Below are 15,470 nucleotides of genomic sequence, written 5' to 3' on the forward strand. Positions count from 1 at the left end.
AGGGGATCTTCCCAACCCAGGGATCAAACCCAGCATCTCCCACATTGTGGCCAGATTTTTTACCAGCTGAGCCACAAGGGAAGCCCTAATCAGAAAGTACTTTAACGTAAATAAATTAAATATTCCAATCAAAAGACAAAAGGCAAAAATAAATGGAATACAGAATAGATAGGCAACAGAGAAAAATCAACAGTTGGTTCTTTGAAAAGATCAATAAAACTGACAACTTTTTAGCTAGACTATTCAAGAAAAAAAGAAAGAAGATTTAAATTTCTAAAATCAGAAATGAAAAGAAGAACATTACTACTGACATTACAAAAATAAAGAAGGAATATAGGGGATTACTGTCAATAATTATATGCCAACATATGGAATAACCTAGGTGAAATGGATAAGTTCCTAGAAAAACATAAATGATTGAACTTGACTCACGAAGAAATAGAAAACCTGAATAGATCTACAATGAGTTAAGAGACTAAATTAATAATCAAAGAAATGTCAAGGCCAATATAGCTTAACTGGTGAATTCTATCAGCCACTGAAAGAAATCTGATACCAATGCTTCACCAACTCTTCTAAAAATAAAGAGATAGAAACATATCGCAATTTATTCCATGAAACCAGTATTACACCAATACCAAAACCAGACAAAGGCATCACTAAAAGACTACAGACTACTATTTCTTATGAATATAAATGCAAACATCTTCGACAAAATATTAGCAAATCAAATCCAGTAAATCAAATCAAGTGGGATGTATCCAGGAATGCAAGGATTGTTCAATGAACAAAAACCAATTTATATAATACGCCATACTGATAGAATAATGGATCAAAAACAATGAACAGAAGAGAATGTTCTCTGCTTGATAAGGGGAATAAAACACACATAGCAAAGATTATACTTAATGGTGAAACTCTGAACAGATTCCTCCCAAGTTCAACATTGATACAACTGAAGTGACTTAGCAGCAGCAGAGGTTCTAGTCAGGGCAATCAGATAAGGAAAATAAATTAAAAATCTCCAGATTAGAAAGAAATAAGGAAAATCATTTCTATTCCAGATGACATGATATTGCACATTAAAACCAAAGACATATACCAAAAATCTGCTAGAATTAATAAGTCAGTTCATCGAGGTTATAAGACAAATCAATATAGTAAAAGTAATTATATTTCTATACATTAATGAATAATCTAAAAATAAAATGAAGGGAATTATTTCATTTACAGTAGCATCAAAAATAATAAAATACTTAAGATTAAATTAGAGAAAAATGTGAAATATATATACTGAAAAATACAAAATATTGATAGAAATTAAAGATGACCTAAATAAATGGAAAGCTATTGTGTGTTCGTGAATTAGAAGCCTTAATATTGTTAAGATGGTAATAGCTCTCAAAGTGACCTACAGATTCAATGCAATTTTGGCTTTTTTTCAGAAATGAGAAAGCTGATTCTAAAATTATAGAAATGCAAGGTACCCAGAAAAATCAAAGCAATTGTGAACTTAGTAAAAAGCTATAACAATCAATAGAGTGTGGGACTTGCATGAAAGACAGACATATGTATTGGCAGAAAAGAGCTGACAGTCCCTAATAAACTCTTACGTTTATGGCCAATTATTTTTGCACTTTATTAATACTTCATACTAGTAATTAGTAATTAATACTTTGGCCACCTGATGTGAATAGCTGACTCATTAGAAAAGACTCTGATGCTGGGAAAGATTGAAGGCAAAAGGAGAAGAGGGAAGCAGAGGATGAGACAGATAGACAGCATCACTGATTCAGTGGACATGAGTTTGAGCAAACTCTGGGGGATAGTGGAGGATAAGGAAGCCTGGTGTGTTGCAGTTCATGGGGTTGCAAAGAGTCGGACATGACTTAATGACTGAATGACAATAACAATTTTTGACAAGGGTGCTAATGGGAAAGATTATGTTTACAAAAATGGTGCTGGAACACTAGAATACACACCTGCCAAGAAAGAAAGTTGAATCTCTATTTTATACTGTTTACAAAAATGAAATCATAGACCTAAAACTAAAAACAAAACAAAACAAAACAAAAAAAACACAACCTTTTAGAAGATAAACACTGAGAAAATCTTCATGCTTTGGCTTACCAATGCTTTTTTTCAGATATTACAGTAAAAGTACAAACAACAAAAGAAAAATCTCAGTAAACTGTACTTCATTAAAATGAAAAGCTTTTGTGTTTCAAAGGACAACATCAAGAAAGTGAAAAAGTCCATGGAATACAAGAAAATATTTGATAAGGGGATTTTATCATAGTAGCTCAGTTGGTAAAGAATCCACTTGCAACGTAGGAAACCCTGGTTCAATTCCTGGGCGGGGAAGATCCCCTGGAGAAGGGAATAGGCTACCCACTCCAGTATTCTTGGGCTTCTCTTGTGGCTCAGCTGGTAAAGAACCCACTTGCAATGCGGGAGACCTGGGTTTGATCCCTGGGTTGGGAAGATGCCCTGGAGAAGGGAAAGGCTGACCACTCTAGTATTCTGGCCTGGAGAATTCCATGGACTATACAGTCCATGGGGTCTCAAAGAGTTGGATGTGACTTTCACTTTCACTTTTTTAATCACAAAATATATAAAGAACACTTAAAACTCAACAGTTGTACTGAACACTTGTAAGAGATACAAGTGGCAAAATAAACACATGAAGAGATGCCCAACATCACTGGGAATTAGGGAAACACAAAGCAATGCCCATAATGACACACCATTTCACACCCATTAGAATGATACACACACACACACATTTACTTGTTTGCTTATCTATTCAAAATTCAGCAATAACAAGTGTTGATGAAGATGTGGAGAAGTCAGAATCCTCATTTATAGCTACTGGGAAAGTAAAATGGTGCAGTCACAAAAAAAAATGTTTCGCAGGTCCTCAAAATGTTAAATCTAGAGTTATAATAAATCCTAGCAATTCCATTTTTTTATATATTCTCAAAAGAATTGAGAAAATATATTCACACAAAACTTGTACATACTTGTCGTAGCTATTTATCATAGCCAAGAAATGGAAACAACCCAAACATCAGTTGATGGTTGGATAGACAATGTGGTATATCCACACAATGGCATATTAAAGTAAAGTAAAGTGAAGTCGCTCAGTCGTGTCCGACTCTTACTGACCCCATGGACTGTAGCCTGTCAGGCTCCTCTGTCCATGGGGTTTTCCAGGCCAGAATACTGGAGTGGGTTACCATTTCCTTCTCCACAATGGTGTATTATTTGACCACAAAAGGGAACAGAGTACTGATTCATGCTATACCATGAATGAATCTTGAGAACACTGTGTTTATGCATGCAAAGCTGCTTCAGTTCAGTTCATTTCAGTCGCTGAGTCATGTCCGACTCCTTGCGACCCCATGAATTGCAGCACGCCAGGCCTCCCTGTCCATCACCAACTCCCAGAGTTCACTCAAACTCATGTCCATCGAGTCGGTGATGCCATCTAGCCATCTCATCCTCTGTCATCCCTTGCTCCTCCTGCCCCCAATCCCTCCCAGCATCAGAGTCTTTTCCAATGAGTCAACTCTGCTTCAGTAGTGTCCAATTCTTTGAGACACTATGAACTGTAGCTGGCCAGGCTCCTCTGTTCATGAGCTTCTCCAGGCAAGAATATTGGAGACAGTTGCCATGCCCTCCTCTGAGGATCTTCCTGACCTAGGGATCGAACTCACATCTCTTACATCTCCAGCACTGGCAGGTGGGTTCCTTACCACTAGCACCATCTGGGAAGCCCCCTTTGAAAACATGCTAAGTGAAAGATGACAAAGATGGCACCACATACTGCACACATGGTATGGTTCACTTATAATGAAATGTCCATAATAGGCAAATATGTAGAGACAGAAAGCAAATTAGTAACTGCCAGTGGCCAAGGGAAACAGAAGTTAGGGAATGACTTCTGAAGGATACTGGTTCCTTATGGGGTGATGAAAACGTTCTAAAATTAGATAGTGGTGAGGGTTACAGAACTCTGTGGAAGTACGTCAAACCACAAATTGTACACTTTCAAAGGCTGTCTTTTATGGTATATGAATTATATCTCAAAAAAGTTGATATTTTAAAGTGTGTATAAGCTTTAAATAGGCGGTTTATGGAAGAGGAAATACCTACAGTATCTTCCACTTATGCACAGATATTTTCAAAAGCACACAAAATTATATTTTATAGTGGTACAAGTACATATGAAAAAGAACATACAGTGTATGTCAAAAATAAAAATTTAGTATAGTTGTTATTTCCAAAGTGGAAAGTGAGGGGATGCAACTGAGCAAAGAACTTCCTGGGTAACAGTTATGTTTTCTTCTTAAACTGGGTAATGGATCATTCTTCCTTACATCTTAAATCCATCTTCTAATCTTATCTATCTTCTATTCTTGTGAATCTACTCAATTTGTAATAAAATTAACTGTAAACACATATAGGAAGTATGTGGAGTGACTGTACGGTGACTTTATAAAATAAATTATGAGAACCACCACCATGCAAGAACCATATAAAAATGCTAATTTTTCACTCTGAAAGCATATTTTTGAGATACCTTTTTTTGGTTGGAACAATATACAAAACAATGGAGAAGCCAAAGACAAAATTAGGGAAAAAAATATAAACATTCAGCCTTCAGCCCTAAACTCTTTTTCAGTGAAGAGAGCAAGTATTTCAAGGACCATCTGCAGCTTTCAAGCTAACAGCCATAATGGGCACAAACACTCAGAATCCTTTGTTAAACAGAATGGATAATTACGCCTATACATCAGAACTGCCATGTACACTTCCTGCCTCTGGAGTCAGGCTCATCTGCTGCAGGCTAGAAAAATTTGGTCATCAGCTTGTCACTGTTGCCCAGAAATTCTGATCTGGCTGTCACACCTGGATAGAGGCCAGATGAACAAGAGAAAAGGCCTGGTTCAGTGCCGTACCCCTTTTGGAGGTTGAGGTCACCAAAAGCAAAGGATCAGGAACACACTTCAGATCAGAGATGGTAAAGTCAGTGTTTTGGGACCCAGGTATTTCTCTTCACACAGTGTAGCTGGTATTTTAATTTCAACATCAAGCACAAACTCATTCTTTATTACTTTTTTAGCCCTCTAACACTGTGGTTTGTTTTTTTTTTTTTAAGTAAAACAAACAAAAAGTATCATTTACTTGAGTTTTATGATATATACTTAATATATATAACAAAGGCATAGACTTCCCTGTGGTTCAGTGGTTAAGAATCTGGCTGCCAATGCAAGGGACATGGGTTGCATCCCTGGTCAGGGGAGGTTCCACATGCCAAGGGGCAACAAAGCCCGTGCGCCACAACTAATGAAGTGTCCACACCCTAGAGTCCGTGTTCCATGGCAAGAGAAGCCGAAGCAATGAGAAGCCTCCACTTGCTGCGACTAATTAGAGAAAGCCCACATGCAGCAACGAAGACCCAGAGCAGCCAAAAACAAGCGAAGTGAATAAATCTATGAGAAAAAGGAAGTAACTTCTAAAAAACAGAGCAACATTGGTTTGGCCAGTTTTGCCATTGAAACCCTGATGCAACCAGAGCTGCTCTAGGTTCACATCTGCAGGGCTGAATGAAGCATTCCTCAGGGGGCCAAAAGTTCAAAGATGTTCCATTCTTCAAACCTCCTTTCTTTTTCAAAGTATTGCCTTAAAATACTGGAGTGTTTCCTAAGGGTAACAGTCTGGTCAGAGGCTGGGCTGCATTATCTAAGAAAAAAAATTTTTTCCCATTTCACTTAGTTATTATGCTTATGACAAAAGAGATGAATCATCCGAAGCAGTAAGTGTTCTGTAATGAGTCTTCTTTCACTAAAACAGTTTAAGACCCAGAAAATAATCTTATGTCTAAGCAGCTTTTCAGCACGGTAACAAGGAATAGGGAGAGGTTACCTCCATGTACAGTTATTCTGAGTGAAATATCCATAGAGAAAGCAAGCCACTCCCACGATGGCTGCCAGGAGAAGCATCTGAGTGTAATAGCCCAGCCAGGCAAAATAGATCCCAATCTTCTCTCCATAATATTTCCTGAAAGAAGACAGAAGTTATTTTCAGAGGAGACATATGATCAGTCTGCAGCTTTATCCTCATATTAATTTCTGATTATAAATAAAGGGGGCTTTAAACTTACACCTCTGACTCAATGCACATTTAAAAACATATCCATTTTCATAGCAGGCCCCCAGTTCTACTGTGAAATAAGACGTAGTTTACATATTCCAGAAGTACTGACCACTGGTTAACCTGCTGCAGCAAACTAAACTAGAATAACACCAAGAGGGGAAATTGCTGAATATGGAGCAGATAGAGGATATTATCATCACGCTTCATAAAGACCGGCAGATCTGGTAAGTTTCCCCAAAGATTATTCTTGACATTTATGAAAAGAATGAACATGAACCATTTGTTCAATTATCTGTTTTTGCTTTATTCTGAGAACTTTCTTGGAGCACATGTAATGTAAAATCACAAATAATAAGAAAATGCCAATAATAATAACTATGAGCGGAATGTCTCTCTAACCGAACTATTTATAAAACTCCTTTCGAGAATGGGAAAGGGCAGGATGGATATGACTGAGTAATCTACTGTCCCGTATTCTTTGTATGCAGCATTTCTACTTTTCCTAAGTTTTAAAAACTCTTCAATGTTTGTAAATTAATCTGGAGTAAATGGAAGAGAACAGGTAGTCAAAATTAAAAAAGAGGCAGGGCATGAAACAGGGCCAGATTGTTCCTGAAAGGGAGAGAAAGGGTTTAGGGATGAGGACCAAGCAGTAAGATGGCTGTTTAGGCAACTCTGGCATATACCTTTCCTTGGCTCACGTTTCACTTCTGGCTCAGTACAGCCTGTAGACTGGTACAGCCTGTAGATTGCCTTAGCTCTGAGGCCTCTAGGAGACTTCTGGCTCAGTCTGACACTGAGCTGAGCTCGGTGGGCTTAGCCCACTGGGGACTGAGCTCTGAGAGCAGCCTGGAGTCTGGAAGACTTCCCAGAGGAACATCCCTGAGCTGGACCAGCCCTCACAGGGTAGTTCTGAGACCAGCTCCCTGGTCAGAGGCCTGGGCGTGGGCTACACCCATGGGGAAAAGGAAGGGCTGAGACCGAGATGGAATCACCAGCTGGGGGGAATGCAGTGTGTCCATTCTCCTGTGACTGGGCTTTGTGGTCTGGCTCATGGGTGGCAGGCGAATGACAGTTCAGGAGATGGTGTCTGGGAGAGAAAAGCCTGGCAGTGGGTTTGGGACATTTTGGACTCTTGGCTGTTAGGCTCTTTGTAATACATTTCTATCAAACATCTGCCCTGGAAATGCCACAGTTAAAATTGGAAAGAATGCTAGAAGTTGCCCATTCCAACCGCCCAGTAGTAAAAACACCCTGCAAGAGGGCTGGTCACTCCACTTGGATATTTACGGTGACAGGGGGTTCAGTACTTCCCAAGGCACCTTTGTTACACTGCTTAGACAAGAAGCTGAGAAAGAATTTTTGAATCCTAAACAGAAAGCCTGTCTCCTGGTTCTTGTTGAAAGGCTGGGGAAAATGAGGATCCCTTCAAATGTAATATCCTCTGATCATTATCTTTCTCTGCCCCAAACATCCCAATTCTTAATACCAATTTTTAAAAATTCAGCTTTGGTTTTAAAAAAATCAAAGCTATAACTATATAGTCAATAAAGAGTCAGTTCTAGAACACTAGGTATAAAAAGAAGCCACCCTCAAGAACCGCTCCCATTTCCTGGCGAGAAGTAACCACTTTCACTTCTTATAGCTGACTCTAGGAATATTTACCTCCACTTCTGTAAATAATATACTTGTACTGTAGTTCACTGACCTCTCAGTTTTACATATCACCTCCTGATGCTTTACTTTGGAAGACTAGAATTAACCTCTCTTTCAACCCCCGTCTCATCTATACACCCATAACTCCTTTCCTGCATCCTCTCGACATAGTTACAATATAATTTTGGTTAGAGTAATAGCCTTGCTTTGCATTATTAAGATACCATAAAGACTGTTCACAGCTGCATCAAATCATCTGCTGTGCTTACTTTTTCTTTTCTGGGCAATATTTTGTTTTCTCTGGAGTTAATAATCGTCTTGGTGGTTCACTGTTTAGTTTTCTGTGTCAGTTCAGTTCAGTCACTCAGTCATGTCCGACTCTTTGTGACCCCATGAATCACAGCACGCCAGGCCTCCCTGTCCATCACCAACTCCCAGAGTTCACCCAGACTCACGTCCACCAAGTCAGTGATGCCATCCAGCCATCTCATCCTCGGTCGTCCCCTTCTCCTCCTGCCCCTAATCCCTCCCAGCATCAGACTCTCTTCCAATGAGTCAACTCTTCGCATGAGGTGGCCAAAGTACTGGAGTTTCAGCTTTAGCATCATTCCTTCCAAAGAAATCCCAGGGTTGATCTCTTTCAGAATGGACTGGTTGGATCTCCTTGCAGTCCAAGGGACTCGCAAGAGTCTTCTCCAACACCACAGTTCAAATGCATCAATTCTTCGTTGCTCAGCCTTCTTCACAGTCCAACTCACATCCATACATGACCACTGGAAAAACCATAGCCTTGACTAGACGGACCTTAGTCGGCAAAGTAATGTCTCTGCTTTTGAATATACTATCTAGGTTGGTCATAACTTTTCTTCCAAGGAGTAAGTGTCTTTTAATTTCATGGCTGCAATCACCATCTGCAGTGATTCTGGAGCCCAGAAAAATAAAGTCTGACACTGTTTCCACTGTTTCCCCATCTATGTCCCATGAAGTGATGGGACCGGATGCCATGATCTTTGTTTTTTGAATGTTGAGCTTTAAGCCAACTTTTTCACTCTCCTCTTTCACTTTCATCAAGAGGCTTTTTAGTTCCTCTTCCCTTGCTGCCATAAGGGTGGTGTCATCTGCATATCTGAGGTTATTGATATTTCTCTCGGCAATCTTGATTCCAGCTTGTGTTTCTTCCAGTACTTAGCAACAATTCAACCCCAGACTTCCCTTTCAGGTGTAACTTTCTCACTGCTTTCTGACACATGAGTCAGTCTATCAATTTCATCTCCTGGAATCAATCTCTTCAGTCTCTTTCCTGCCACCTGGATTAATGACTTGCTAGGAGTCCTGCCAAGAGCTGTTACCTGGGCTCTCCATGCCCCTCTTTTAGGCTGGGAACCCCCATTTATTGAACCCATGTATTTTTCTTTCTGAGTGGAGTACCTCTGTACTTCCTCCATTACTTTGCACATTTAAATTATGAAAATTTCCTCACACCAAATGAAGAATTTGGCCATATATGGGACAGTGAGTTAAAAAAAAAACACCTTCCTTGGCAATATGAAACTGTTGCTCTCTTTTCTTGTACCTTCAAGCGTTGATGTTGAGAAATGCAAAGCTATTCTGAGTCTTGCTCCTTCGTATGAAGCCTGGTTTTCTTTCTGGAAGCTTGCAGGACCTTCTGTCTGCTCCAGTGTTTGAGAGGCCACATTTCAGCGACCTGATGGCTCCCTGTCCATCCTCCAAGCTGCGTGCTCTGCATGCTTGTCCACACAGAGCCTCAGGGTGCTCAGTTCTTCAATAGTTCCGATACTTGTGTTGAAATATTTCTCTCATTCCCTCCTTACATTTTCTCTGGCCTTATTTTTAGCATTCCTATTATTTGTTCATTGTGCATCCTGGACTGATTTTTAAGTTTTTATCTTTCCCCCTGTGTCTTCATATTTTGACTCCATGTTTGGTACAACTTCTTCAACATCATTTTTTAATACTGCTGTTCCCTCCTCCCCCCCGCCATTCTGCTCATTTTTAATTCCTAAGAGCTACATGTTACTCTCAGAATGATCCTTTCTTTACTTTTCTTTAAACTAGAACCCTGTTTTTGTATTGTGGATATCATGTATTCTCTTGGCACTCTGAGCGAGTGTTACAGGAAACTTGCCCTTTTTTTTTTTTTTTTCCTGTGCAAGGTCTGTTTCTTCCAGGTGTTTTTTTTTCCTGCTTGCTTGACTTGCTTTTTGGGAAAGAGTTAATTTTCCCTCTGCTAATCCCTGGGAACCAGAGAGGAAGGTTTAACATCCTGAGTGCTGAAGGGGTTACTAATGGGCCGTGTCAACTACAGACTGACACTTGCCGTTGGCACTTGCCATCCACCTGTACAAGGATTGAATCATGCAGCTGCTGATGGTCAACATCCCCTGAAAGGTGCTCAGGGTAAAGAGCAGAAATGAGGCACGCTGTGCTCTGAGGAAAACTGGCAGAACAGGTCTTCAGATAGTTAAATCTTTTCAGAAGCTGTTTTTATGAGCTCAATTCTTATATCTCCTCATATCTAGAAAAACACTAAAATTCTTCAGTGCTTCAGTGAAGATGGTTCCTCACGACTAGCAGAAACCTTCTGCAAAAACAAAATATGTGCTTGATTGCATGTGTCCCCCTTCATCAAAATCACATATATAGTGACCTCTCCCTCTGCCTCTCTGGAGCAGTTTCTCAGAGCGGAGATGCTGTCTCTGGGCTCATTTTGTCCCAAATAAAACTTAACCCACAACTCTCACGTTGTACATTTCTTTTTAAAGTTGACAGAAGCATCAAGGGGGACAGGTGGACCAGGGGCAGGGAATAGTTAATTGTATTTTCCTCAGCAAAAGATACTTAAAATCCTGGGGAAACCCCGGCCCCCAAACAAAAACCCATAAAGAATGATTAAAAAGCCATCAAACCAATCACTCTGCCAACAGATGCTATAGGTTTAGTACAAAAAGAAAATAATGGAAGAGAACCCTCATATAAATATCAGCTTCAAATACTGACATGTATATAAACATCCTTTTTCAAAATTTTATTCTCCAGGGTATCTGAGTTAATGAGAGAAACTGTCTCTTTATGATTCTAATCCAACTAGTAAATAAAGGAAGAAATCATACTCTAGTACCTTGGCCACCTGATGTGAAGAGCTGACTCACTGGAAAAGACCCTGATGCTGGGAAAGATTGAGGGCAGGAAGAGAAGGGGGCGACAGGATGAGATGGTTGGAATCACTGACTCCATGGACAGGAATCTGAGCAAACTCTGAGTGATGGTGCATAGGGTAGCCTGGCATGCTAAGGTCCATGGGGTTGGAAGGAGTCGGACACAACTTAATGACTGAGCAACGACAAATGGCCAAATAAACAAAATCCCTGAGGAAATGACAAATCTAGACAACATTCATTAGTGGCTGCTATCATCACAGAAAAGATAGACAACTGGACATTATATATCCACTGACAGAAATATGAAACTCACACAAGTGTTCTTGTGCAAAGTTCAATCTCAATCAGATCAAGCCTTTAGATGAGGATCAAATCACTTTGCTAAAGCAAATACACAGGACAGAGAAACAAGTAACACCTCAGGGGAGAATGAAATCAGCCAGATAGAAAACAGAGAAACAATTATGAGGAAAACAAGAAAGAAACTGGAAAATTGTAGATTAGCAGCTATTTGAGAGATGTTACTTGCAACATCTGGACCTTGTTTGGATACTGATTATAACCAAAAAACTGTTAAAAAATGTATTTTTGTGACAGGAAAACATGAATACTGATTATTTTACAACTTTAAACAAAAGGAGTATTCTGGTTATATTTAGAAGAAATCTTGTCATTCTATTAATGAAATATTATGCTATTTGGAGTTGTCTTCAAAATGACCCAGTAGGAAGTAGAGAAAAAGCTGAAACAACGGTGACTATGAGTTTATAATGTTTGGAGATGGGTGACAGACATAGGCAAACTTGCCGTATTATTTATTTTCTCTACTCTTGTATATGTTTAAGATTTCCCTTGTGCTCAGTCATGTCCGACTCATTGTGGCCCCGTGGACTGCAGCTTGCCAGGAAAGAAATTTCCCAGGCAAGAATACTGGAGCGGGTTGCCACTTCCTACTCCCGGGGATCTTCCTGACCCAGGGTTCAAACCCATATCTCTTTCATCTCCCGCAGTGGTAGGTGTATTCTTTACCACTAACGCCACCTGGGAGGCCCAAAATTTCCCTTAATAAAACGTAAAACAAAATGAAAATTCTTCAGTGTTTTAAAATTCTCACTTTTAAGATTAAGAGGTTTTCCCCAAGTTCAGGTGGACAGGCAATGAGACATCATAGGAAGAACAGGCACATGCTTCTGGGTCCACCTTGACCCTCCTCTTCTTCTCATCCCACATATCTAATCCATAACCATGTCCTGTCAACCTGACTCCCCAAACACATTCCATATTTGCCCCCAGGACTTCTCATCTGGTTTGTGCTAATAGCCTCTTACCAGCTTTCCCTGTTTCCTGCCTCCCCCATCACTTAGTTTCCACAGTATCTTTGCAAAATGTGAGTGAGATAAAATTACTCGAATGGTTGAAATATTGCAGCAGCTTTTCACTGCACTTGTCTACACTCCTTTCCATGTTCCCAATACCCTTCTAACCTTGTGTGTCATCTTTCTCTTTCCCCTTAGCACTGGTTTTCACTATTTCCTCAAGCTTAACAAGTGCTTTTGTGCCTTGAGGCCACTGTACCAGTGGCCTCTCTTCCTGATATGACTTTTTCCCAGATCCTTAAAATACTGGGCATTTTTTTTTTCCAACTAGACAAATCTCAGCTCACATGCTCACTTACTCAAAGATAACTTTCTTGACTCACTTTCCTCCCCACTTCCTAGTTCCTCTCCATCTCATCACTGTGTCATTTTCTTCATTTCACTCAGAAATGTTGTTTACTTATTTATGTCCTTAGTTGTTCTTGATCTATTTTTCTCCAACAGCTTTGCCCAAACAATGTAAGTTTCTGGAGAGCAGCTGACACCGGTGCTTTGAGAAGACGCATGCTGGACATTATGTTCACATACTGTTGGAAATGGTACCCAATAGAAGATGCAGGAAAACAGTGAAAACTGGCATCTCTTATCATGGCTCAGGTTGTAAAGAATCCACTTGCAACGCAGGAGACCCAGGTTCAATCTCTGGATCAGGAAGAATCCCCTGGAGAAGGAAATGGCTACCCACTCCAGAATTCTTGCCTGGGAAATCCCATGGACAGAGGAGCCTGGCAGCCTACAGTCCATGGGGTCACAAGTCAGACACAATTTAGCAACTAAACCACCACCATCATACAATTTAAGCTAAATCTAACATTTACTCCTGTTTAATGAAGAATTAAACATTTCCTTCTCCAGGGGATCTTCCCAACCCAGGGATCGAACCTGGGTCTCCTGCCTTCCAGGCAGACACTTTAACCTCTGAGCCACCAGGGAAGCTAATGAAGAATTTGGTGGGTCTTTGATCTCCAGTTGCGTAGTCTCATATGCCTTGGAATTTCCCAAGATAAGATTGACTTCGTTATTCACGGTAGACTCTAAATAGTTTGTGCAAATGAGATGATTCAGGATGTGGACTGGCCAGGCCAGAAAGACCAATCACATGATTGGAACCATGTGATACTGCAGGACCACTGGGAGAAAAGGGGGTTGGAGATCGAGCCATGTGAGCAGTGACTCAATCAATCATGCCTAGTAATGAGCCCCCAATAAAAATTCTGGGCAACAAAGCTCAGAGCTGCAGTGAGCTTCCCTGGTTGGCAATACTCTTAGAGGACTGTCACACTTAGAAACCACAAGGGCAACCCTGAGCCCTTCCCAGTGGAGTGCTCACTACAACTCACCTGATAAGATCCAAGGGCTGCTTTTTGTATATGCTTCGAGGATGAGCCCATTCCCTGTACAGAAGGTACCGCTCATTGGGGCAGCTGAGGTCCTCCGATGGGCTGCTGAAGTTGCACTGGGAAGAAGCAGCAAAGAAACGAGCATCACAATCAGTATGTGTTTGTGTTTGAGTGTTCTGTTGGCTAAATGCGGCCCTAACATATCACAGTCATTTGTAAATAAGGGGTCTCATTTGCTGGAAGGAAATACCATGTAGTTCTTAGGAATTCTCAACTGGGAGTAATACTAATGCCTGGAGGGCCATTTGTGAATGTGGGTGGAAAGGAATGCTTGGATGTTACAATCCCAGGGACCACCGCTGGATACTCATGTACTATAAATGGACCAGCTCTAAATAAAGAAAACCTGGGCTGCTCAAGGGCTCAAACTCTCATGGCGGAGGAACGCCTGACAGCCCAGTCCCCTCCTTAGACACCCAGAGCAACCAGCTGGTTAGTTACAGGGTCAGTTCTAAAACCCAGGCTTTTTTGTCCTTCAATTCAGCAGTTATTCTGTGAAAATACAGAATATAAACAACAAAAAAAAAGCCTGATGTGATGTTATACATTTAGCTTATTCAAGAAACCAAACTTCCTGCCTCTGCTTAAATGCAATCTCTCTTCTTCCCACCTGACTCACCTTCCTTCCCTCATACTAGAACCAGAATCACCTGGCTCCACCACTTGCTAGTTGGATGACCTTCTGGAAGTCAGTCAGCCTCTCCATTCATCAATTTCCTCATCAATAAAATGGGGATAATAATACTACCCACCTCAAAGAGTTGTTAAGATGATCAATTCATCCACAGCAATATTCAAAGTTCCTGGCATATAATAACTACTGACAGATGTTATTATCAACCAGAAAATTATTAATATTAAAGCTTTAACATGAGTCCTGACCTCTACTTGCCTGCCTTCTAAATACCTCATGAGATCATCCCTTAGCCTGGACGTGGGACCAGTGCAATTACAGGAAGATTTAGTGGAAAAGAACTGGGCATGGGCAGATGTCCAGTGAGTACTACAGAGCCTTGACATCCCATACTGATAATCACGACAGCTATTTGCAAGTGTACCCAAGTTCATATCATGCTCACTGCTAGTCTTGTCGGTGCACAAATATAAAACACAGGGACTGTCAGGTTGGACTGCTCTGTTGGGTCTTTTAGCCAGGAAACTCAGCATCTGCTTCCCTATCCAGCTCCCAGTTCTCTGTGCATGTGTATCAAGGAGCATACATACTATTCTAGTTTCTTACACAGTACATTTCAATATTGTCTTCATCCACAAATACATGTACTTCACAGTAGCAGTTATCAATCAGTCTTTGCTTTGTTTGGCCTTTCAGTTCAGTTCAGTCGCTCACACATGTCTGACTCTTTGTGACCCCATGGACTGCAGCACGCCAGGCCTCCTCCATCACCAACACCCAATGTTTACTCAAACTCACGACCATTGAGTCAGTGATGCCATCCAACCATCTCATCCTCTGTCGCCCCCTTCTCCTCCTTCAATCTTTTCCAGCATCAGGGTCTTTACATCTTTTCCTGCCCTTCGCATTAGATGGCCAAAGTATCGAAGTTTCAGCTTCAGCATCAGTCCTCCCAATGGATATTCAGGACTGATTTCCTTTAGGATGGACTAGCTGGATCTCCTTACTGTCCAAGGAACCCTCAAGAGTTTTCTCCAACACCACAGTTCAAAAGCATCAATTC

The 15,470-nt window shown here is 40.7% G+C and overlaps 1 protein-coding gene and 1 non-coding gene across 3 annotated transcripts in view; both read right to left on the bottom strand.

Annotated features, from left to right (window-relative positions):
* Nucleotides 1-15,470, bottom strand: part of ANO6 (anoctamin 6) — a 231,470-nt gene that overhangs the window by 58,387 nt on the left and 157,613 nt on the right. For both annotated transcript variants that reach the window (XM_042246830.2, XM_015094718.4), the window contains 2 exons: nt 13,714-13,829; nt 5,932-6,066 (listed from right to left, as the gene is read on the bottom strand). In XM_042246830.2, the coding sequence (XP_042102764.1) occupies nt 5,932-6,066; nt 13,714-13,829 (251 nt within the window). The remainder of the gene's footprint in view (nt 1-5,931; nt 6,067-13,713; nt 13,830-15,470) is intronic.
* TRNAS-GGA (transfer RNA serine (anticodon GGA)) lies at nt 13,235-13,306 on the bottom strand. The gene has a single exon. It is a non-coding gene; the product is annotated as a tRNA-Ser (tRNA).

Source organism: Ovis aries, chromosome 3, assembly GCF_016772045.2.
Source record: "Ovis aries strain OAR_USU_Benz2616 breed Rambouillet chromosome 3, ARS-UI_Ramb_v3.0, whole genome shotgun sequence".
Taxonomy (NCBI): Eukaryota; Metazoa; Chordata; class Mammalia; order Artiodactyla; family Bovidae; genus Ovis; species Ovis aries.